General features: G+C 47.7%; 1 protein-coding gene and 1 long non-coding RNA gene across 3 annotated transcripts in view; one reads left to right on the forward strand and one right to left on the reverse strand.

Annotated features, from left to right (window-relative positions):
- The window catches only part of Vps37b (VPS37B subunit of ESCRT-I), a 30,102-nt gene extending 12,809 nt beyond the window's left edge, over positions 1–17,293 (reverse strand). For both annotated transcript variants that reach the window (XR_004109575.1, XM_031337888.1), the window contains exon 1: positions 17,061–17,293. Coding sequence is in view for 1 of the 2 variants with exons in the window: in XM_031337888.1 (XP_031193748.1) it covers positions 17,061–17,171 (111 nt within the window). In the remaining variant the exon portion in view is untranslated. The remainder of the gene's footprint in view (positions 1–17,060) is intronic.
- A 26-nt stretch (positions 17,294–17,319) lies between these two features.
- Positions 17,320–25,549, forward strand: part of LOC116068414 — an 11,129-nt gene continuing 2,899 nt past the window's right edge. Inside the window, exons 1-2 of the long non-coding RNA XR_004109576.1 lie at positions 17,320–17,424; positions 24,024–24,094. This is a non-coding gene — a long non-coding RNA (uncharacterized LOC116068414). The remainder of the gene's footprint in view (positions 17,425–24,023; positions 24,095–25,549) is intronic.

A 25,549-nucleotide genomic window follows, 5' to 3' on the forward strand; every position in this document is an offset into this window, starting at 1 on the left:
ACACAGCACAGCACACACAGCACAGCACAGCACACACAGCACAGCACAGCACAGCACAGCACACACAGCACAGCACAGCACCGGCAGCTCACACACACAACTTCACTCCTCACCACCCCCTGCCCTTACTGTCCAAGCTCCTCCAAGGGCAGACTAAGTCTTTAACTGTCTAACACAGTTTTGGCAGCACCACAGACTGATGCTTGTTACCACACAGCAGGTGGTGACTGCCTGTCATCCTGGTTTGCCAAGGCACTGCGCACAGCACTAAATAAAGGGGAGAGGGTAAGACCATGACGATGGTTGCTAGGACGGGACCCCTCAGACACAGGTGGCTTAGGGAATCCACTGCAGCAGTATTCAACCCTCCTCAGTGACGAAGCTCAATGCACACAAGAAAGCTGCGTTACCAGATAGCCCTGAGGCCACTGTAATTTACCGGTTCATTAAAAAAGAAGCGGCAGCTTTATGGGGTCCCAGCCCTAGACAAAGAACTAGGCAAATAATGACTGTTAGGAGAGAGAAAACCTGCCTCCCACGGATTGTCTAACACAAGCTAGTCAGCCTTGAAACCTACACACACAAAACAGACATGTGCATATAGATATGTGTATGCAACAATAACCAATGAATCAGAGCTATCAATCTGAGGAGGGGGAGCACCGGAAGGATTGGAAACGATACAGGGAGGGGCTGGAGAGAGGAAAGGGGAGGGGAAAAATGTGTAATTCTATTTTAATTAAAAGTACATTTTTAAAAACCACAAGCGATTGTTCATCCTGGTCAGTCACAAAGTGACTGAAACACACAGCACACCTAAGAGCCCACCAATGACCAGGAAGCAGCCCAGAGCTATGGCGTCTCATGGTCAAGATCATCTCCGTGCATAAGGCTCTGCAGGTTGGACACTGTCCTAGTCCAGGCAGTGCCATGTGTTCTGTCACTAGTGGTGTGGCCTGCACACAAAGAGGGCGGGGAAATTAGGCAGATATGATCATAAAGGTTTAGGAAGTTACTGGGGGCACTGAACATTTCATGGTGGTCCCCACCTTCCCATCCCAGCATGTGCCAGCATCTGTTTGTGCTCTCTGCCCTGCTGTAACAATGCCGAGGTTTTCCTCACTGTTTGCTCCGTGGCTCTGCTGAGGAACAAATGGAGACAACAGTTCACTACCTTCCACTATCAACATTTTAAGACACCATTTCTTCATGTAGAGGGCTGGACATTGCTCTGCCGGAGGCCATCTGCAAGTCACCCCACAACCTTCACTTTTAAAGTATTCAAAAGCAGCAGCATCCTATCATTCACTCTTAGAACCTCGGTGTCGGGGCGAACTCTATCCTGATCACAGGACGTGCCAGGATCACTCTCCACATTCCAGAGACACAGTTTCTTCAGCATCATCCACGTCTCCGGGCGTTGGCTGAGTCCCTAGAGCTTTCTGCCTTATTTGATCACAGGAAGCACAATTCACACAGGAACAGCACGGTATTGGTTTTGCTCTCTTTCACCTTTTTTGTTGGTTTTTTTTTTTTTTTTTGGTTTTTCAAGACAGGGTTTCTCTGTGTAGCCCTGGCTGTCCTGGAACTCACTCTGTAGACCAGGCTGGCCTCAAACTCCAGAAATCTGCCTGCCTCTGCCTCCCAAGTGCTGGGATTAAAGGCGTGGGCTGCCACCACCACCTGGCTGGTGAGATAGCTCAGTGGGTAAGAGAACTGTTTGCTCTTCCGAAGGTCGTGAGTTCAAATCCCAGCAACCTCATGGTGGTTCATAACCACCCACAATGAAATTAAAACAAAACAAAACAAGAAGGTAAATACTCTTTCACCTTTTTAAAGACAACTTTTAAACCAGGCATGGTGGCTCATACCTATGATCCCAGTACTCTGAGGCTGAGACAGGAGGATTGCTGTAAGTCTGGGGTCAACCTGGGCTACAGTAAGGCTCCTTTTGTCTCAAAAGACCAGAAAAAAAAAATGAGAACCAGTCAAAACAAAAACAAAAACAAAAAAAAAACAAAAAAACAAACAAACAAACTTCTGGAAGAGGGAGTTAGCGTCTGCAGAGTGTGATGCTCTCAAACTGTCCAATTAGTGAGGTCATCATTCACTGGCCACATCTTCCTTTGACTTTTGCCATTTCAGACAAATTTAAAGCTCTCTGAAACACAATGATGAGGAGACACACCTTAAGCTTTTGTTCTACTCTGCCATTCACAGCAAAGGGTTGAAACTGCACTGAGACCTTGGATACTGTGGGCTTGCAGACCACACTGCAAGGAAAGCGCTGGCCTTGTGCTCCACAGGGCATGTGCTCAGCAGCTTAACTGCAACTTTCTACCCATTCATCTGAATGCAAGTCACCAGTCACAGGCTTTACGCTGTGGGTTTCTTTTTTAATGATGTATGTTCGTGTGTCTGTGAGTGGTTATGTGTATGAGTGCTGGCGCTGGAGAGCCGCACATAGCTGAGCCAACCAAACCCAGGTCCCCTGCAGGAGTTGTATATGCCTTTAACTACTGAGTCATCTCTCCAGCCTTGGTATGTTATCATTTTTATATCACATAGAGTGTGTGTGTGTGTGTGTGTGTGTGTACACGCACATGCGCATGAGTGAAGTCATAGAACAACTTACAGAACTTGATTCTCTCCTTCCATCATTAAAACTTAGGTGATTATAAAGCAATCGCCTGTACCCTCTGAGCCATCTTGCCAGCCCTGTGGTTATTAGAAAGCTTGAATTCATCTCTCATTCAGAAGAGTTGACCAATGGCTAGAGTCAGTTCCCACCTGACTTGGTGTTTTCGGGAGGCCCGGGATTCTGGCCGACAGTCATCCCCCGCCCAGGTCTGCTGCAGCAGTCTGAGCAGCTCCCTTCAGTTCAGTCTCCCTTGGTTTTTCCAGAGAAGAACCTAGCAGCTGCAGAGTCAGACTACTTAGCACAGTGACAGAGGGAAGATAGGACGGCCCAGAAATACAGTGGAGGAGCCACAAAACATCACGAAACCGGCCCAAAATATAACTGTCCTGGGGGCTGTGTGAAACCTTCTCCAAGACTACAGCCCACTCAGGAAGGAACTCGCCAGCTGCTTATCAAAAGCTCCACCCACTTGGCTGAGAAACAAAGGTTTCCTGGGTTGTAGGCAGCCGCTTGATTGAATAAAAGACTGCGGCGGTGGCAGCGCTGCGCACGCGCCCCTCCGGAGCAGGTGTATGCTAATGAGGCGATTGCCAGGGAACCAATCCAGGAGGACCACGAGAGCTCGGGCACGGGTATATAAGGGGCTCTCTCCAGGCAGTCAGAGCCACCGCTGCCCGCGGCATCTAGGAAGCAAGAAGAAGCCGTAACATCTAGAAGAGCTGTAACACAAAATAAAATTTCTGAGTAAACCGCGAGAGAAGAAGTCTCGGTGTTTCATCATTATTGCTGCCATCCAGGCAAGCAAGGCGCCTTACACTGGGTGTGGTACCTTTTAGTGCCAGCACTTGGGAGGCAGAGGCAGTCTGATCTCGGTGAGTTCAAGGCCAGCCTGGCCTTACAGAGTGAATTTTGGTACAGTCAGAGCTATACAGAGAAGTCCTGTCTCAAAAAATAAACACACAGCCGGGCAGTGGTGGCGCACGCCTTTAGTCCCAGCACTTGGGAGGCAGAGGCAGGTGGATTTCTGAGTTTGAGGTCAGCCTGGTCTACAGAGTGAGTTCCAGGACAGCCAGGGCTATACAGAGAAACCCTGTCTCGAAAAACAACAACAACAAAAACCCAACCCCCCCCAAAAAACAAACAAACAAAACACACAAATGGATTTCCAGTCACTTTTTTTTTTTCAAAGTAAAGATACCTTCTTGCTGGGATGGAAGACAGAGCTAGCTGCTTTTTCAGAAAGGAGCAGGTATTGGCCTCTAAACTCAGTCCCACCGCATGGAGCTGGCCACGAGGCTAAGGACTGGGATGCCACTCACATGAACACAAGTGCAGGAGCTCACAGAAACACAGTACAGAGGCCAGTCCCAGAGAAGAAGTGAGGTCAGTTCTGGGATGCACCGCTTGCCAGTGTCCTGGTTCTGCTAGGATGACACCCCAGGGCTTGCTATTTCCTAGAAGACTTATTTCTTAATATTCAAATAAAAAGAATCAAGCTCTTGGAACTTGGAATTACTTATGTGGTGTGAAGAGAAAGGAAGTGTGACTGGTCTGAGTGGCTCTGATAACTGAGACCCATTTTGACATGTGACTTGTCTAGAGCCACCGGCCTTATGCCAACTCAAGACTCTGGGTGAGGTGGGAAGGCAGGAGGATGGGAAGGCAGGACGGACCACCCACACTGACCACACGATGCTAACTGCCCTTGTCCCTTGTTTCCTAAAAGTGGTGGTGGTAGTGGGGTGTGGGTGTATGTTTTCCCAGACCACTGAATCCTAATCTTTGCTGGAAATTCTGCACCACACATAACGAAATCAGTCAGTTAGCTGTGCAGATTGGTTAAAGCAGTCTCACACTAAACACCTTGGTTGTTTTGTTTTCTTTCAGATAGCTCTCACTATGTAGTCCAGGCTGGCTGCATACTCATAATCCTCGTGCATGCACTGGCTAGTCATTTCAAAGGCAGGAATGTGCCCATTTTTTCCCCACTAAAGACAAAGGTCTTTCGTCTGTGCAGGTACATGTGTATATGCACAAGTGTGTAGAAGCCAGAGGGCACAGTTAATTCTTCAGGTGCATCCGCTTTACAGCCTTATATTAGGACAAGGTCTCTCTCACTGGCTGGCCTGTCTCTTCCTCCCCAGCACTGGGACTGAAGAGCACACGGCCCACTACACAGCACTGGGACTGAAGTGCACACAGCCCACTACACGGCACTGGGACTGAAGAGCACACGGCCCACTACACGGCACTGGGACTGAAGAGCACACGGCCCACTACACGGCAATCTTGTGGGAGTCTGGCTTTGTACGCATGGTTTCTAGGGATGGATCTTTTTTTTTTTTTAAAGATTTATTTATTATATGTAATTACACTGTAGCTGTCTTCAGACACACCAGAAGAGGGCGTCAGATCTCATTATGGGTGGTTGTGAGCCACCATGTGGTTGCTGGGATTTGAACTCAGGACCTTCAGAAGAGCAGACAGTGCTCTTAACCCACTGAGCCATCTTGCCAGCCCCCTAGGGATGGATCTTTAAGCCCTTTGCCCTGAGCTATCTCCCTAGCCACCAAGGTCTCTTCATTAAAGAAAGGTTCTACTTTCTTCATTAAAAAAAAAAGACTTCATTTTGTATATGGGTATTATCTGCATGTGTACCATATGCATGTGCAATGCCCACGGAGACCATAAAGGGGCACTGGATCCCCTGGAATTGGAGTTAGAGATGGTTATAGCTGTTATGTGGGTGCTGAAAACTGAACTCAGGTCCTCTGCGAGGGAGAGGAGGGCTGTCACCCACAGCCCCGTATCTCTCCAGCCCCTTCACTTCATTTTTACATGGTCACATCCTTTCACTGAGTGCCACTCAGGCACTGGGCAAGCACTTAGAGAGCAGAATCCTGGGGCGCTTTGGCTGGTTCTCTGTCTAGTCCACTCCTCGCTCACCAGCAAGGCTCTGGGCCTTTCCTAGCGAGAGTCTTTGTATTAAATGCGCTTTCTAAAGCACACAGTTAGTTTAGCCTTCACAGAGGCAGCCCCCTTCCTTCCACTCACAGTTCACCAGCTGGAGAGTAGTGCATAATTTCTAAGGAAATAAGCTCAGATTGAAGAGGTCTGAAAGCAAACACATTTGGGCCTTGATTAGCATGTGGCTAGGGAGCAGCAGAGAGGCCAGGCTCACCATGAGGAGGGTAAAGGGCTATCACACTCTATTTTGTTTATTTTGAGAGAGTGTTTCTGTGTGTAGCCCTGGCTGTCTTGGAACTCACTCAGAACAGGTTGGCCTTGAGCTCACGGAGATATGCCTAAGCCTGCCTCTGCCTCTTAAGGCCTGGAATTAATTAATTAATTAATTAATGAGGTGTCACTGCACTGCTGGTCTTAAACTTCTGAGTTCAAATGATCTTCCTGCGAAAGCCTCCCAAGTAACTGGGATGACAGGCACATGTTACCATGCCTGGCTTAGTCCCTTTTAAAAACTTTTAATGTTTGCGGTTGTGTGAGTGTACTCATACTCGAACAAATAGAAACGCAAATGGATGAGGACTTCACACGAGCACAAGAGCTGCCACAATGGCTATGCACGAGCTAGGACACACACAGGATCCAAGGGTAGCATGGGACTTAGTTCTCTTTTTCTATCATGTGGGTTCTGGGGATCAAATTCAGGTTGTCAACTGCCATTACCCATTGAGCAATCTCATGGCCCCTCAGTCACCTCTGTTGATGGCGAAGGCAGGCGGATGTAGAATTACTGGAACACTTAGTTCAGTGGGAAGAGCTCAGGCGTGGTAATTTAAAACTGAAGACTCTCTCCCCTTGTCCACACTCCGCAAAATTCAGCTTAGTAAAGAAAATTTCTAAATCCCAACTTTTTTTTTTAAGATTTACTTATTTATTTTATGTGTGTGAGTACACTGTAGTTGTACAGATGGCCGTGAGCCATCGTGTGGCTGCTGGGAATTGAGCTCCGGCCCTGCTCACTTCTGCCCTGCTCGCTCCGGCGTAATTCACTGTAGCTGTCTTCAGACACACCAGAAGAGGGTGTCAGATCTCATTACGAGTGGTTGTGAGCCACCATGTGGTTGCTGGGATCCGAACTCAGGACCTTTGGAAGAGCAGTCAGTGCTCTTACCCACTGAGCCATCTTACCAGCCCCTAAACCCCAACTTCTAAGTTTATTTTCTCTTTTGTGGGGGACAGATCTCCCATGTTGCCCAGAGTAGTCTTAAACTCATGGGCTCAAGTGACCACCCTCTCTCAGCCTCACAGCAGTGGGACTGTGAGGGAGGCCACCGCATGCCCTGGACCTGGGTTTTCTTGGTGGTTTCTGTTTGAGGCCAGCCACCAAAGCAGCTGAGGTTTCTCAGGCTCTCTTTGCTCTTACCCACCACGTCAAGAGGTTCGTGTGGGGGCGTCTTTCAGTTTGGTCTCTATAAAGTACAAATGGAAAGCTGTCTATACCATTGGGCCCTTGGTTGTGTGTCTTCTGATGTTTCCCTCTTATCTTTAATATGCATCTTGACCTGACCTTTCTAACCCTGACTCTGACTTCAGCTTAATAAACTTTCTTTCATGACTTTCATTACTTATTCTCACTTTGGTATAGAGGAGAAAAATCCTATTTTAATCAGGAGATTTTTTTTCTTCTTGTAGTTAGAAAAAAAAGAAATGAGTCAAAATGAGAAACTATTGCTCTCTAGATTGTTCTACTTAAGTTTCTTAAAAACCTAGCTATCTCTCATGTAGGGAACCAGATGCCTAAGCCACCCTGATTCCTGATTCTCCATCACTATAACAAAATACCAGAGTTAATCAGCTTATAAAGAGGCACTTTGTTTTGGCTCACAGTTGCGTGTTTCTAGTCCCTAACAAGGCTTACTCATCGCCTGTGGCCTCTCATGGGAGGAACAGATGGCAAAGGCCAGAGCACAGTGGGGGAAGGTAGGGGACAGAAAAAAGTATTAGCAGGGTTAGGGTCCACAAGTGCCTTTGGTTCACGCCCTCAATGACTGAAAGACAGGTCCCTCTGCAGTAAGTTCATCACTGCAGCCCCAACACTAACCCACTGGGGGAAAAAAAAAATAACAAAAGCGCTAAATGTCATTTAAACAGAATTTATCATGGGGAGATTACCTGAGAACTCAGAATACAACATTAAGACAAAGATGCCAGGCAGTGGTGGCGCACGCCTTTGATCTCAGCACTTGGGAGGCAGAGGCAGGCGAAGTTCTGAGTCTGAGGCTAGCCTGGTCTACAGAGTGAGTTCCAGGACAGCCAGGGGTATACAGAGAAACCCTGTCTCAAAAAACCAAAAAAAAAAATGTCAAGTAGCCACTGAAAATTATGCTGTAAGGACTGGTAGCATGGCCACCAACACTAGCCATCTGAACTCTAATCCTGGGACCCACGTGGTGAAAAGACGGACCAACTCCTGGTGTGCTTTTTTAAGAGTTTGAGATGCTGGATCAGAAACAACAAATACAGGCTATCCACCTCCTGAAACAGAGTCCATAAAACTCACAAGGCCTTCCACCTTGCCCCAGAACTCATTCCGGACACCCAACAACTACCGTGCTCCCACTGATCCCACAGGAGGCCGCAGGGCCCCAGGCATCTACTAAGGATCTAGAAAATGAGAACACTGCATGCTGGTGTACGCTGCACGCAGGAGCACACCACAGGCTGGCGCACAGCCTCTAGAACTTCACCTCACACCCTTCCAACCCCTCAAGTCCCCTCCTTCCCCCACCCCACCTCCCCACCAGCCAAAGTTGCCCCCCACTCCCCCCACACTGCCAGAAAGAAACAAAGCAGCCCTCCCCACCCCATTAACCACTATTTCCCCAACTCTACTTGCTGGGAGCCCTGTAATGATCATCAAGAATTAAAATTCCAGGAATTAATGCCTGAAGGAAATGCCTGTCAGCTCACATGGCCTCGCATTGCTGGGTTAGGACGGAGAGGCCGTTTCTGCTCACTGTCTTATTACTGCTGCCGGATACCTCCCTGGCTTACATAGGCTATCTGATGTAATCTTTGGGATAACTAACACAGGAGGCCTTTTCTCTGTTTCTTTCCCCAGGCTGGCAGCAACCTCCCTGTACAGCTGAGGAGAGTCCTGAAAGCCCGATCCTCTGCCTCTGGCTCCCAAGTCCTAGGGCCACACAGAGCCTCCACACACCCGGTGTCCTGTGCTGGGGACTAAATGGATGCCATCTGAACTACAGCTGGTTTTCTTTTATTAAATAAAAAGTCTCGACTATGTCCCCCTGTCTAGTGTTAACTCATGCGCCTACCTGAGCATCTGATAGCGAGGGTAACAGGAGAATGACGCAGCACCTGTTTTAGGATGCTCTTGTTGGTACTATCGTGTTAACAGTGAGCAAACTCGTATTTGGGAAACTTGCCTCAGTCTCTCCGCTTCCTCCCACATATGATAGCTACACCTTGTAGTCTGAGGAGTACTTCAGAGCCTGAGGTGGGAGAGCACCAGTTTGAGGCTAGCCTGGGCTACACAGCAAGATGCTATCATCTTCCCACTATCACCAAAAAGCAAATACATACATATGCACAGGTGGTTGACATCCCAATTTTTGTAGTTTGTAAAACTCACACTGCCTTTTTTCCTATCATTTTCTTGCTGAACACACACACACACACTCGGATTTATTAGCTCTCCACTATATGCCTCTATAATTTGCAACTCACAGATACACACAACCAGTTCACTATCATCCCTCTGGGCAGAGCAAGTCCCAGTGGCTCTGCGGGAGCACAGCCTCCGGCCCTGAAGCCCACACCTGTGGCTGCTCAAGGGTCAGTCTTCTTCAGCCTAACTGATCTTCATGTCTCCTCATCTTATCCCCCTCTAACTCATCCCCCACACTCCCACACGCACAGCAGAATCATCTACGTAAATGTCAAGGGCAGCCAACCACAACACCCCCTGGCTTAAATCCTGTAGTGGCTCTCCAGAGGATCAGGCCAAGCTCCTTACCCTGGTGGCCTGCAAGGCCATCTGGTGTCTCTCCAGCATCAGCCCAGCCCTGGTCCCTCACGCCACCTTAGTATATGCGTATATACTAAGTATATATATACACCTTAGGTTCTGCGGAGCTCCAGAACCTGCAGGAGTCTTTGTTCCTGTTGCCCACCCAGGCCCTAGAGCCCACTCCCTTATCGCCTGATTGCCTACACCTCAACCTCAGGATCCCAGCTGAGTCACTTCTCCTCCAGGAAACACACACTCTGTGACCTTCCCCGCCCCTAAAGGCTTCCTGGGTCTCCTCTGACTACAGTGTGTTATGTTCCAGCGCTTAAAACTGGTCTTGTGGATTTAGCTGTGTATATCAGCATGATCCTAAAAGATAAAAACCTGGGGCTGAGAAGCCAGTTTGGTGGACAGCCTGTCTCGCTTTTGGAAGACGCTGAGTTCTATTCTCAGCCCCACAAAAAAGAAAAAGGAAGAAAGAAAAAGAAAACCGTGGCTTTACTAGTTTCACATCCCCAGAGAGAACAGGTTCTCCACAAGGGTTGAGTAATGAATAAACCTCCTCTAACTCAGCTATGTGCACAGGAAGAAAACCGGCTGTCTATAGACAAACATTAATTAGCAGCCACTGCGTTCCTTCACCATGCTGGGCACTGAGCTATGGACATGAACAAAACTTCAAGAGGCCATTTGCTAACCCTTGGAGATTAACAAAAGCTTTGATTTAAAAGAAGTATGTGGGTAGACAGATGGGTTAGCCACGTACACATGATGGCAATCTGACTTCAATTGCCGAAGCCTACATGGTGGAGAGAACCATCTCCCACTAGCTGTCCTGACTTCCACACAGGCACACACATTAATAAAATGTACAATTAAAAAAAAAAAAAGAAATATCAGTGGTTGTGGCGCATGCCTTTAACGTCAGCACTTGGGAGGCAGGGGCAGGAATGTGAGTTTGAGGCCAGCCTGGTCTACACAGCAAGCTCCTAGCCAGCTGAGTTTGCTAAGTGAGAGTTAGTCATGTACTCTAGAAATAACAAGCCCAAGTACATCACACATCACACCTCAAATTCCACTCTTCGTGAAGAAATCCTGCAAGGAGCTTTGCTTCTGCCTCTGCCCTGCTGCTGAGGGCAGTTCTTCCAGGTGACGGCCATGAAGGGAACAGCCAAACACAACTCCCTCTCAGCATGGTCTTGGCGCCAGAGGCCGCCCGGTCAACTGTCAGCGCGTCTCTGCAGATAACCTTGTACTGTGTGCCCGGCATAAATCACCATGGCAACGTACACTCCAAATACTGCAGTAAGGGCCTCATGAACAACACAGCTGGCCTTCCGTAGCGCAGGGCACGGCCACTGCAGATCAGGTGCAAATGGTCACTCCGGGTTTTGCTTCAGGCCAGTTCTGACAGAAGCACAGTGAGAGGACATCAAAATGGGGGTCACTCAATTCCAGGAACTTCTCCCAGTTATTTGATGGCACCCCCTTGCTCCTGACGACACACTAACTATGTGGTGGTCATGCAAACCTTTGTGGCTTTGATTTCCAAGCCCTGGGAAAGGTTGGCTGAAGTCACAATCTCATGCAGATGGTTCTGAGGGAGCTCTGAAGCCGCACACACTCCCTCCTGTCCTGGAGGTGCCCTGCTGGAGCCCCACATTCCAGCAGGGTCCCATTTCTCCCTTTCCACCTACAGGAACCCCTCTTCCGCACTCAATCCGGGCCACTGTTCATCTACTCACAGTGGCACTGATGGAGATGCCCTTTTTCCTCAGGCACCATGCTGGTGACACCATGGAAAACACATGTGTGACAAAATGAAGCCATGGGGCCACAGGGAAGTGGACAGATTATAAAATGGGTATCAAATGCCATAGATGACACAAAAGAAGAGGCTAAGAGAATATGTCTGACTGAGAGAGCTGAGGGAGCTGGAAAACTCCAGCTTCCACTCAGGTGACAGAAGGGGCAGTGAAACTGGCTAGGCCTAGACCCTAATCTCTTTCATTTAGAGACCGTCTCTCACAATTGAGCCTGTCTGGTCTCAAATTTGTGACAATCCAGCTGCTTCGGACAATTCAACCTGTTTCAAACTACCAGCTCAGAAAAGCTCTGGGGGGGAGGGGGGTCTGGGGACCACTCCCTCTGGGGACCACTCCCTCTGGATTGCCTAAAACCCTAAAAGCCAGACACCACCACTCTCAAAGGCTGAGAAAACTGAAGGGCACAGACTTAAAGTAACTTAAAAGGCAGTCACCCAGTCACGTGACTCTTACCTATCACCTTCCCATAAACCTGTAACATTACTATTTTAAAAAGGAAAACCTGCCAGGCAAAGGTGGCGCACACCTTTAATCCCAGCACTCAGGAGGCAGAGGCAGGAGGAGCTCTGAGTTTGAGGCCAGCCTGGTTTATAGAGTCAGTTCCAGGACAGCCAGGGCTACAGATGCCTAACCTCAGCAAGTTCAAATTCTTTGCCTTCTAAAAACCCAAGTCCCACCAGCAGTGATTCAGCCAGTGTGTGTGTGTTCCGAAGGAGACCCGGGTTAGCGTTCCGTTGCAATGAGCCATTCTGACTGGAGCAGTGACTGCTGTCACACACGAGTCACAGCCCCACAGGCCTCATGGAAGCAGCTGCTTCCAGGCCAGAGTTCTTTACTTTCCACAAAACACTCTGTCTTTTCAGACTCACGACAGTTCGGTGTGCCGGCACTTTCGTTCCCACAGGAACAAAGCTGGGGAATCTGAATCCTCTGAGACCGTTAGCCTAGCCGTAGAGCAGGCAGCATTTCCATAGAAAACACACAGGAAGAAGTGACCCAAGAGGTCGGGAGTACTTGTCTAATCCCCCAAGCAACCGTTCCTTTTATGGGAGTGCCTTGCCAGTCAATGGGGTTCATATGGACAGATAAAGGCGCATTCCGCTGCCAAGTAAAAATAAAGTAAGGAAGAACGCCAGCGAGACGGTTTAAGTCAGTGGTTCTCAGCCTTCCTAATGCTGTAACCATTTTAGAGTCCCCAGTGTTGTAGTGACCTCCAACTATGAAGTTATTCTCGCTGCTACTTCATACGTGTAGTGTTGCTACTGTTGTGAATTGTCAAGTAAACATCTGCGTTTTCCAATGGTCTTACAGGAAGCCTGTGGAAGAGTTCTTCAGCGTTCAAAGGGGCGGAGACCCACGGGTCATAACTGTTGGTCAGGTGGTAAAGGCCCTTCGTTGCTCAAGCCCGAGTTCTAGCCCTCTGTCCCACGCGGAAGGAAAGAACATCCTCCTCAGAGTTGTCCTCTGATCCCCACTCATGCATCAACACCCATGTGTACACAAAACAAATCCAGCCAGGCGTGGTGGCACAGGCAGGCCTTTAATCCTAGCACTTGGGAGGCAGAGAGGGAGAGGCAGGTGGATCTACCTAAGCCTGCCTGATCTACAGAATGAGTTCCAGGGCAGCCAGAACTATGCAGGGAGACCCTGTCTCAACCCCCACGTCATTTTCCCATCCCCTCCATTCCTTTCCCCACCTCCCCACCTACACCCACAATTAAAGAAAAAAGGCCGACTAATGATGTCTGCATTTGGGAGCAGCATCTGGGACAGGAGACAGGAAAAGAGAAAGTACACAGGGCCGCCAGCCCAACCAACCTCACTGCCATCATGGTAATGCCCAGGAGCGGTGCTAAAACTCATACTCTGCAATTAAAATAGTGAAGACAATGCCCACAGCAGTTAGGCCTAACTGTGGAGGCTGTCACCCAGACACACTTGACAGCAGCCACAAAATATCCCCGCGGGCTGCGAGAAGCCTCACCCTACAATTTAAAACGAGTTCTTCTGCCAGTTGAGAGAGAGCAAGAGAGAGAGACAGAGAGTGAGCTTGCCAGAGCACCAGCCTTCACTTCAGCTTATGAGAGTCTGTGCTATGATTCCACTCCCCAATGCTTCCTTCAACCACTGAGTCACATGACCCCTCTGACTGTAGAAAGATAAAATGTTTGAGGCTAACGGCAAGTCAACATTTACTATAAAGTTTTAAAAAACGAGACCTTACTCATCTGTTAGGGTGACATCAGCTAGTCTTTTTTCTTTTCTTTCTTTTTTTTTTTTTTTTTCCGAGACAGGGTTTCTCTGTGTAGTTCTGGCTGTCCTGGAGCTCACTCTCTAGACCAGGCTGGCCTCGAACTCAGAAATCCACCTGCCTCTGCCTCCCATGCTGGGATTAAAGGTGTGCACCACCACCACCCAGCTTCTTTTCTTTCTTAAACGTATTTATTTATGAATATGAGTGATCTATTTGCATGTACGCCTGAATGACAGAACGGCTGTGAGCCACCATGTGAGTGCTGGGAATTAGACTCAAGTACACTGGAAAAGCAGCCAGGGCTCTTAACCATTGAACCATCTCTCCAACTCATCAGTTATTCTTTCAAAAAAAAAAAAAATGAACCTCAGGTATTTTCTCCCCCCCCCCCCCCGTTTCTGTGTGTATACGCATGTGCGCACATATATACACATGGGTGCATACAAGGCAACATGCACACCAGAGCATGCATGCCAGAGGAAGACCTCAGGCGTCCCACCTCAGGTGCCTTGCCTCCTCAGGCCCAGTCCACCTCGCTAACTGGGACAGGGTCTCTGCAGCTCTCCACTAGGCTAGGCTGGCTGACCAGTATGCCTTAGGGAGCCTCCTGTCTCCCATTCCTGAGGGAGACAAATGGACGACAGTTGTGTGTCACCATTCCTGGCTTTTTATTTGGGCTCTCGGGTTTGAACTCAGGCCTTTCCACTTCCACAGCGGGCACCGCGCCAACAGAGCTACAGCTCTGGCTCTAGCAATCACTCTTTATTGAACACTGAACACTAACCGTAAGCTGTGTTTGGTGTTTAAAAGTCACCGTCTCACCTGACCCCTATCAACTCTATGAAACATCATACGGCCTTTCCCCAGAGCTTTTTAGAGAGGTGCAGTAATCTGCCTACAGTCACACAGCACGAAAGCAGCCAAGTCCACTCCACAGTCTACCATTCCAAAACCCAAAAGCTCCTTAACACTTTCACATAATTCTCCATTTGGTTAGGAGTGGGTGGTTCCGGATGGTTCATAGAATCTTCTTTTCTCTCTTGAAACCATTCCAAAATAAACAAATGTGTGACGCAGCCAGGGGAGGGAAACTTTCACATCTAAAAAATAAAATAAAAACCACTGTCGGAGTTCCACCCATTCCTTTTTGAAAACACCACTCATAACTAGGACAAAGGGTGTGCAAACCAGGTGTTTTGGTTTTCAAAGTGTTTCCCTGTTAAAAGCTCCACACGCTCTGCTGCTGCATAACTTCAGTAACACTATGTGGTCTCCTCAGGTTCCGTCAGTCCCCAGCACTTCCATCCCGCACTGTGGTAGGAAGAACACTTTGACTCAAAAAAAAAACTCACTAAATTAAATCTAACATCCTGCTACATTTATTTGCCTTCTCTTCCTCTAACAAGCTCCAGTTTTAAGCCAGGTAAGGAAGCATACTCTTTAATCCCAGCACTCAGGAGGCAGAGGCAGGCGGATTTCTGAGTTCAAGGTAGCCTGGTCTACAGAGTGAGTTCCAGGACAGCCAGGGCTACACAGAGAAACCCTGTCTTGAAAAACAAAACAACAACAAACCAGTCTCTAGGTTTTTAGGGGGAGGATGGTGAGGTTGGAGTCACAGACTACTTGACTCACTCCCCACCGGTCCCTCCGCTAAGTAAGAGTTTGTCTTATTAGATGTTCCACGTAGAGAGTCCCAGTAGCTGTTCTCACTGAAACAGAAGAGCCACATGCAGCAAAGTGGCAGATTGCAGGCAGGGTCACATGCTGAGAAGCATGCTTATCATTTCATTATTAAGCTAGGAAGACGAAAGACACACCGCACACAGTCAACAAAACGTCTCTTAGAAACTGCAGTGAGGCCAAGCAAGGATTGTCCTTTCTTGTGCAGACACGGAATTCTCATTCAGTCAACAAAGATGGGCTTTTTATTTATTTATTTATTTATTTTTGGTCTCTTATTATTCTCTGAAAATGGACAGTGCCACATGGAGACCACAAACTGGGTAAATTGCATCTCAGGGCAACGTTCTATGTGCCAAGCTGCAAAGCCCATGAATACAAGGGGTGTATTAATGGAAACACTGATACCATCTTACTACAGTGGCCTCTCTGTAGCAGCAGACAATGATCTGTTGAGGGTTTTCCAGGGATTCTGAATGTACAACCTTCTTACAAGCCCCCTTGGAAGGGGCCTGGCTGGGTGCTGAACAATTCCTCTTAGGAAAGCAAGCCAAAAAAAAAAGAAAAAAAAAAGCCCCTATCACAGCTTCTGACAGGAGGCAAAACTAAAGCACTGTGGGCTTAGGGAAGCTCAGACTTCCCAGACAAAGAAGGTAGTGGGCCACAGAGAGCTGGATCAGACAGCCCCAGAAGCATACCATCAGCGTCAGGACCAGTTGGGAGAGAAGGAAAAGGGGGAAGGACTCAAGGCAGATCTACAAGGGTGAAGTCAGTCACTCAAAGCAAACCACAGGCGGAGGTGTGGAGGAAGATAACCAGAAACATGGGCGGGCACATGCCTTCCAGAGGCTGGGCCGGCTTTGGACTAGAGAAGGGGGGTGGGGGGAGCGGGGGTCAGTGGTTAGCTCCCAGCCCCTTTTACTGGGTTGCCAGAAGCAATTTCAGGAGCCCAAAGAGGTGGGCAGACAGCTGCGGGGCAGAGCCAGGCATGCTAGAATTCCCTCAATCCTTTCTTTACACGAAGGCCGGGATGCTTGGGGAAAGGAAAGGGATTCTCTTGCTACTCACAGATCAGATCGTTCACAGAACGAGCAAAGGAAGGAACTCTTGAACCAACTCTCCTAAAGCCACTTTCACGGGAAAGGGCCTTCTGGAGAGGCGCAGTCACTGGGCCCCTTCCCATTTTACCCTGACTGTCTGTGGCCTTGAGACTCTGAACTTCGAGGACCCCCCACCCACCCCCCGCTTCTCAGAATCCCATCCTAGACTCAGCGACAGATCTCCGCTCCCCACAAGCCCATCTCTGAACGGTCCGTCAACTCGAGCTAGTCCCCAGATCCGATCCGCTTTTACCGGCTTCAGTGCCCCCACGACTTTCCAACCTTTCCTTTCAAAATCTTCCCAAACCCATGCCTAATCTACCTGCTTGGCTTCCCTGGAGTCCTTGGGAGACTCAACGGCCGCCACCTCCACCCCTACCAAGCCAATCTCGGCGCCTTCACTCCCTCTCCCGGCCCCATCGACCCCATGTCTCGGTCCTAGGGTCCGATCCCCGACTCAAACCGGCCTGGGGCCCTCGGTGCCCCCGATTCTCGCGCCAGGGCCCCACTCCGGCTGCCAGCGCGCCGTCCCAGCACCCCCTTCCCCCAGTGCCAAGACGCTCACCTCCTCCATCCCCCGCACCATGTCGCCGAGCTGCGCATCGTCCTCCAGCAGCTCGTGTAGCTGCATCAGCGACAGCCCCGCGAAACGCGCCTCGCTCACGGCGCCCGCCATCCCGCCACTCGGCCGCCGCCGCCGCCGCCGTTCGGGCCGCCAAGCTCCGCCGACCGGAAGCGCCGCCCTCAGGCCCCACCCCTCGCGGGGGGGCACGTGACGCCAGGGCTGGGTGTGACGTCATTGGCGCGCGAAAGCACCGCCCAGAGCGCTTGTTGCCTGTGACTGGGTCAGAGGCTTCCGAGGAGGAGCTGGAAGGGACCTTGAGAGCGTTGTGACGCTATCACGCGGTCATGATGTCACTGGGGTGGAGGTGAGTATGTTGTGAGATCATAAGAGCCTTTATTTTTTTTTTTAAAGAATTTACCTGTAGATATGTTACCCCTAATTAGATGACCATTTTTTTGTTTGTTTTAAGATTTATTTATTATTATACGTAAGTACACTGTAGCTGTCTTCAGACGCACCAGAAGAGGGTGTCAGATCTCATTGCAGGTGGTTGTGAGCCACCATGTGGTTGCTGGGATTTGAACTCAGGACCTTCAGAAGAGCAGTCAGTGCTCTTACCTGCTGAGCCGTCTCACCAGCCACTTTATTTTTTTCCCCCCCTCAAAAAAGCAGACAAGTCTGTCAAGGAACAGACAGCGTGGGCTTGGTAGCTCTTGCCTTCAATCCCTACACTTGTTAAGTTCCAGGCAGGTCAGGTGTGCGTTGAGAGTCCCTGCCTCAAAAACTAACAACAAAGACAAAGAAAAAGCAAACCTAGAGACAATTCAGAAGCCTCCGAGTCTAAACTGAATCCCAGCGTCTTGAAGAAGGTGACTCTGGAAACAAATCCAGAGTCCATCAGCTCCCTCAGAATTTAGTACAGTATCAATCGGGCGTTGAGTATAGAATTAAAACTCATTTTGTATGTGTGTGTCAGTGTGTGTCATCTGTGTGTTGGATGCAGATGGTGTCCAAGCCCCTGGAACTGAAGTTGGAGGTCACTGAACTCCTGACATAGGTGCTGGAAACTGAAGTAGATTCTCTGGAAGAGCAACAGGTGCTCTTAACTGCTGACCCATTTCTCCAGTCCCACAATTTTATCTTCTTTAATTTTTTTTTAAAGATTTATTTATTATATGTAAGTACACTGTAGCTGTCTTCAGCCACCCCAGGAGAGGACATCAGATCTCATTACAGATGGTTGTGAGCCACCATGTGGTTGCTGGGATTTGAACTCGGGATCTTCAAAAGAGCAGTCAGTGCCCTTAACCGCTGAGCCATCTCTCCAGCCCTCTTTTTTTAATTTTTTGAAGAAGGATCTCACTCTAGTCCAGGCTGACCGAGAACTCAGTCTCAAACTCACAGTGGTCCTGCTATGGCACCCTCTGAAAACTGGGATCACAGACATGAACCACCATGCCTGGCTAAGTGGACCGTCCTGAATAAGACAAGACACCCTACCTACATATCCCTCAACTCGAAGAACAAATACCCAAACGAAACCAAAAAACAAAATAACATAATAGGGAAGAACATAGAGACGTGTAAGAGGCGACCTTCTAGGAAGCAGCGACTGAGGAAGTGTGAAGAAAGGACAAATCTATAATCATTCCTGTCAGAAGCCCAAGCAGCAAGTCCAGCATGTGTGAAGGCCCCGAGGCAAGCAAGATGAGCTTGGGACACTTTATGAGTGAGAGAGAAAGTATGACTGGAGCGCTCTAAACACAGACACATGTGGATGGTCCCTTTGGCCAGGGGGAAGGTGTCCACACATCCGGGTGGACCCCACTGGGCCCTTGAAGGCATCAAAATTTACACTCATTCACTCAGGCTCTCCAACTGTCTGGAGATATCTGGAGATAAAGGAATGAGGGGATGCATTATCCTGCTTTACGCTTCATCATGGTTTCCAGTTGGGAGAAACCTACAGCCCAGGCTAATCTCCACCTGTATGTATGGAAACTGAGGCCCTGGAACAGAGAAGTCAGGGTCTCCAACCCCCAAGTCAAATAATTGGTAGGTCTCCTGACTCACAGTCTGGCATCCATCATTCTGACATCATAGCAGGCTGACCTTGTAACTGTCCTGAGCAGTCAGGCATTCAGTAGATGTTTGATGGCTGACTGACATGGCCTGTATGTATGGAAATGACACTCACGTAGAACATTTGGCTGAGCTCCACTGATTCCAGTCTCCTAGCCCTTTGTGCTCAGAGCAGGCACACAAAGTCGGAAGAGGTGTTTCGCTTTAACTACAAAGAAGAAGGTTTTACCGACTTTAGAAAGGAAACTTTGGGTTTTCTTCCCTTTAAATTGTTATACTTGATCAAGAAATATAATCCTGGCTGGGTGGTAGTGGCACACGCCTTTGATTCCAGCACTTGGGAGGCAGAGGCAGGTGGATTTCTGAGGTTGAGGCCAGCCTGGTCTACGGAGTGAGTTCCAGGACAGCCAGGGCTATACAGAGAAACCCTGTCTCGAAAAACCAAAAAAAAAAAAGAAGAAACAAAGAAAGAAAAAAAAGAAAGAAAAAGAAAAATATGATCCTGAGGAGAAAAAGAACACAATAAAGACAGAAAAGGATGTAAGAAGCTGCGTTTATGGTATTTTATCTTTTTCCCTCTCCTGGGAAAGATCAGACCTGTCTAAGAGGCCTGGCTACACTCTCAGGAAGCAGCCACCTGAGGTTTAAGGTAGAACTTCTCAACAGTGCCCACAGAAGATGAAAGGAAGACTAAATAAAGGTCAGAGGATGCAGAGGAAAGAACCCATTTCACTAAGCATAGATCAAGAGCAGGCCAGGAAGCCCAGGGTGACCACATACATGTATAATCCCAGCACTTAGGAAGGTCAGGCTGGGTTACATATGTGAGACCCTGTCTCAAAAACCAAAAACATAACAAGGTAGTTTCCAAATGGCTCACTGGCACGCAGTAACGATCCAAGGGCTTAGTTTAAGTGAGGCTTACATGCCAGCATTCCAGCCTTGCCTGTCCTCAGAACCCACATGTGATGTGCTTCTTTGCCACTGATCTATTCAGGTCGCACACCACTTCCTTTGTCAGAGCAAACCACAAAATCATCTTGTTTCTGCTACCCTAAAAACGTCTCACTGCTCTTCAAAGGGCTGAGAGACGTAGACAAAACCATGTGAAGGTTTCGGGTGCTGATGTCGGACCTGCCTGTGGGATGCACTGGTGGAGTTTCACACTCTTTTCTTGTTTTGGTTGTGTGGTGTTTATGTTTCTCTCTGCTCCTGTATGTCCTATGATACTTGTAATTGGCAGGACTGTGCTTTAAGGGACCAAGGGCCACACACATACATACATTCACACAAATATACAATTACATATACAAATACATATACATATGCCTGGCAGAGCTCTTTCTCAAAGGGAACATTGTTGCCGGGTAAGCCAGGCATCTCCTGTTACACAGTATCAGGAATTATTAGACAAGCACATAGTATTTTTAAAATAGAGAGGAGAAAAGTCCTTCCTATTTGAATGGTAAGATCTTCTAACCTTAGGTACAATTCCTTCTCTTCAGTGGTCACTGGTAGGATTATTCCTAAACGATGTCCAATTTGAAGCCAGGTATATGGTAGCTTCTTCCTGTCACCTCAGCATTTGCAGAACTGAAGCAGGAGAATTACTGTGAGTCTCAGACCTGAGCTACTTAATAAGTTCCAGACCAGCCTTGGCTGTTGTGTAAGATTTTTGTCTTCAAGATAAGGGGGGAGGTTTCTGGTTGGAGAAGGTGGGAGAACATGTGTGAATGTGCTGAGGTGTGCCTGGCCCAGGCTGGGCACTGCGTGTAGGTGTTGCAGGAATTATTCCCCAAGGCATCAGGTGTCGGAGCCGCACCCTTTGAAGACTCACAGCCTGACGTGCCGTCATGTACTCATGCCCAAATACCAGAGTTACCCGCACACCAGTCGTCCACAAGGATAAAAGTGTGGATATGGTTTTGGCTTTGGATTTTATGACTATTTAAAGCTGATGCTGTTCGGGTGTGCCATGAAAATATAGGATGTAAGGTTATTGAGAGGGTTGGTTTTAAGGTTTTGGGTTTTTTGTTTATTCTAGTATGTTTTGTTTTGTTCTGTTTTGTTTTGTTTTAAAGACAAGATCTCACTATGTAACCCAGGCTGGCGTCAAACTCAGGGTGATTCTCCTGCATTGGCATAATAAGTGCTGGGATTACCAGAGTGTGTGCAACCACATTTATGTCATAGTTGGTTATTGTTAAAGGTTTTATTTATTTTTTTAATCTTTTTTTTTTGAGACAGGGTTTCTTTGTATAGCCCTGGCTGTCCTGGAACTCACTCTGTAGACCAGACTGGCCTCGAACTCAGAAATCCGCCTGCCTCTGCCTCCCAAGTGCTGGGATTAAAGGCATGTGCCACCACCGCCCGGCTAAAGGTTTTATTTTTAATTATGTGTTTATGTATGTAGTTCTGTGTGAGTGTACAAGAACATAGGCAAGAAGAAGGTTTCAGATTTCGAGAGCTGGAGTTACGGGTAGTTGTAAGCTGCCTGATGAGGATGGGACCCGAACGTAGGTACTCTGCGAGAATAGTGTATAGTCTTAATTGCTGAGCCATCTTTCTAACCCTAACATTGGTTATTTTGATTTGAAGATTGAGTCTTGGTTTTTTTCACTTATGTACCAGTATGCTTACCAGATTAAGGAAGGTACATCACAGAGTGTGTTGAAGCCGTATATCCTTCCTCCTCCAGCCATTTCCTTTCTCGCTGTTCATAATTAATATCCTACTTCCTGACTCTACACTGATTTGTGTATAGCCATACATGTGTGAGTGTGGGTTTATGCATTTTGAAAATTGATTCTTTCTTTCTGCCTTGTTTTGAGACAATCTCTCTTTCTGCTGCAGCATCTCATTCTTGTGACCTGTTGACCTGCAGGGAGGCCAGTCTCCACCACGCAGCTTGCCTTAAGAGTGCTAGGGTTGTCCATGTGTGCACTGTGTTCAGGTATCCTGCCTGTGTGTTAATGTGGTTTCTAGTAAACCATGGGGTGTCAGGCTTGCTAGGCAAGTATTTTACTCAATGAGCCATCTGCCATGTCACTGGTCCCCTCTCTCTCTTCCCCTCCCTCCCCTTCTTCCTTCCTTCCTTTCTTCCTTCTTTGAAGAAATTTCCCATGCCGAGCAGTGGTGGCACATGCCTTTAATCCCAGCACTTGGGAGGCAGAGGCAGGCGGATTTCTGAGTTCGAGGCCAGCCTAGTCTACAAGAGTGAGTTCCAGGACAGCCAGGGCTACACAGAGAAACCATGTCTCAAAAAACCAAAAAGAAGGAGGAGGAGGAGGAGGAGGAAGAGGAGGAGGAATTTCCTTTGTACCCCTGGTTAGCCTGGACTTTGTTTTGTAGACTAGGCTAGCCTGAAACTTGTATATATTCTGTCTCTACTCCTGAGTGCTGGTTTTAAAGGCCTGCGTGTGCCATGATGCTATATTAGCCATTCTAAGCATTGCTAGATGTTTAGTTGTGTGGCACTTTGGACATGTACGCTGCATGCCCTGTCACTGCTGTAGAGCTTCTTCATCTCGCAGGCCTTGCTGACCTGATATGGCTACTCCCCTTCTCCCAGCCTGGTGACCCATTCTGCTTTCAGTATGTGTGCTCAGCAGGTTTAGAACAAACTTTCTGAGACTTGACTTCCGGGACCTGAGTTTGCCAGCACTCTAGGGAGAAGTTTGGAGCCAAAACTGTCTCCAGAGCATGTTTTAAGAAAGAAATTATAGGAGCTGGAGATGTTGCTCAGTGGTTAGAGTACATGTTGTTTTTGCAGAAGACCCAAGTTTGATTCCCAGTATCTACCTGGTGTCTCACAGTCTCGGGGGGCCTGATTCCACTTTTGACCTCTGTGGGCCACAGATCCACATGGTGCACATACATATGGGCAAAACACTCAAGCACATAAAGAAAATTTAAAAAAAACAACAACAACAAAAAAAAAACTAGCCGGGCGGTGGTGGTGCACGCCTTTAATCCCAGCACTTGGGAAGCAGAGGCAGGTGGATTTCTGAGTTCGAGGCCAGCCTGGTCTACAGAGTGAGTTCCAGGACAGCCAGGGCTACACAGAGAAACCCTGTCTCTAAAAAACAAAAACAAAAACCTAGCCGGGTGGTAGTGGCATATGCCTTTAATTCCAGTTCTCAGGATAAGTTTGAGGCCACCCTGATCTACAGAGCAAGTTTCAGGATAGCTAAGGCTACATAAAGAAACCCTGTCTCTACTCCCCCCCCTCAAAAAAAAAACACTCTCAAAACAAACACAACAACAACAAATAGCCAAGGAAAACTAAAACCAACAACAAGAAAAATGGAAGATAATGTTCAATGATGGTTACCAATGTGGGGTGGGTGGGGAGAAAGGAGTAGTTATACACCACTGGTGGGAATTAAATGAATGCTGCCATTATAGCAATCAGTATAATAGCTGGAGCTACGATATAAACAAGCCATACCACTTCTGGTACCTGCACGGCCATGTTTACTGTAGCAATGTTCAGGAAAGCCAAGATAGAGAATTAATCTAAAGGCCCATCAACAGCTGAGTGGACAGAGAAAATGTGCCATATGTAGGCTAGGGAATGCGGCTCAATGAGTGTGTTTATTTAGCATGCATGAAGTCCTGGGTTCAGTTCCCAGTACTGCATAAGTTGTGGTGCACAATCTGTATTCTACGACTCAGGAGGTAGAGGTGGGAAGATCAGAAAGAAGTTCAAGGCCACCCTCAGCTACCCGTCGACTCTGAAGCCAAGCTAGGCTACATGAGGAAAAAAAGAAAGGAAAAAAGAGAGAAAATGTGATGTATACACATAATAGAGGTTGTTTTGAGTTTTGGCTATTAAACACTAACAAAGCCAGTCGTGGTGATTCATGTTTGTAATTTCAGCACTTGGAACGCTGAGACAAGAAGATTGCCCTGAGTTCAAGGACAGTCTGGGCTACAGAGGAAGCTACAAGGTAAGACCTTGTCTCAAAACAAAACCCAATAGATGAAAGTAGAGCGGAGTGAGCAGGCAGAGAACATGAAACAGACGTGGAAATGTCATGTCGAAGCCCAACGTTTTGTGTGGTAATTTTTTTCAAAAGTAGAAATTTTGGAAATGTCCGTTGTCCTGCATCCCAGAGGTAACCATAATGAACAGATGGTTTCTTGTTCCAGATTTTTGTTTGTTTGTTTGTTTGTTTGAGACAAGGCATCGTGTTGAACCCCAGGCTGGCTTTGATCTTGTAGCGATCCTTCTGCCCCAGCCTCTCCTTAGCAGGGATTGCGGTGTGCCCTTCCGCTCTCAGCTGTAACCTTTTCTGATTTTAGGTCCCTGCTTCCCATGTGGTTTCTCTTTTAGCAGAAGTGAGATGTCAGAGCACTGCAGTTGGCCTTGCAGTGCTTTTAACTATACCGAATGCTTTCTAAAACTTTATTATCATTATTTAATTATGTATAAATATGAGCACAAGAGTGCAGGTGCCCACGGAGGCTCCGGCCTGGATGGAGTTACAGACACCTGACAAGGTTGCTAGGAGTTGAACTCTGGTCCTCAGGAGACCAGAGAAACCGAGCATGTTCTTAACCAGAGCCATCTCTTCAGCCCCCAAATTCTTTTTTAATGTTACACAGTATGCCTTTGTCTCAATGGCAACATTTTGGTTTTTCCTTGTTCATTCCAAATGTTGGCATGAACACTAAACACCTTAAAAGAAAAATCCATGAAATTCCTAGAAATTGAACCAAATCACTTCTTAATTTTTAATGGGTTTTTTTTTTTTTTTGCCTTTTTATTACATTGAATTATTTATGCTGTGGAGGTGGGAGTTTGTACATGCGTGCAGAGATGTCAAAGAAGTGAATTTTCTTCCTTCCACCGTGCGGGTCCCAAGAACAGAACCCAAGTCATCAGGCTTAGCAACTGTCTTTACCCACTGAACCATCTCCCAAGCCCCTGTTGTTTATTTTGAGACAATGTCTTGCTATATAGCTCAGGCTGGCTTTGAACTGTCAGTCTCCTGCCTTAGCCTCCCTTGAGCTGGAATTGCAGACATGAGATACCATACCTGGCAAATAGAATATAGTGTATTGTGGTTTTTGAAGTGGAGCCTTGCTGTATAAACCATACAGACTTTAAATTTGACGTGATTCCCCCTGCCTCTGCCTGCTGAGCACTGGGATTATGGCCATGAGCTACCTACCATACTTGGCCGTACTTTTTTACATGGACAGAAACATCTAGAAGATAATTCAGAACATTCTATCTGCTCCTTCACTTTTTGACTTGTTAATATCTTATAATGTGTACATTAGCCATGGATAACCAACCAGTACCAAAATGGTAAAATGGTGTTAACTCTATTGTCTACCCTATTTAGATTTCTTTAGGTTTTTTTTTCCCCAGTGGCATGCGAAGGATTCCCTTTCCC

This window comes from Mastomys coucha, unplaced genomic scaffold, assembly GCF_008632895.1.
Source record: "Mastomys coucha isolate ucsf_1 unplaced genomic scaffold, UCSF_Mcou_1 pScaffold22, whole genome shotgun sequence".
Taxonomy (NCBI): domain Eukaryota; kingdom Metazoa; phylum Chordata; class Mammalia; order Rodentia; family Muridae; genus Mastomys; species Mastomys coucha.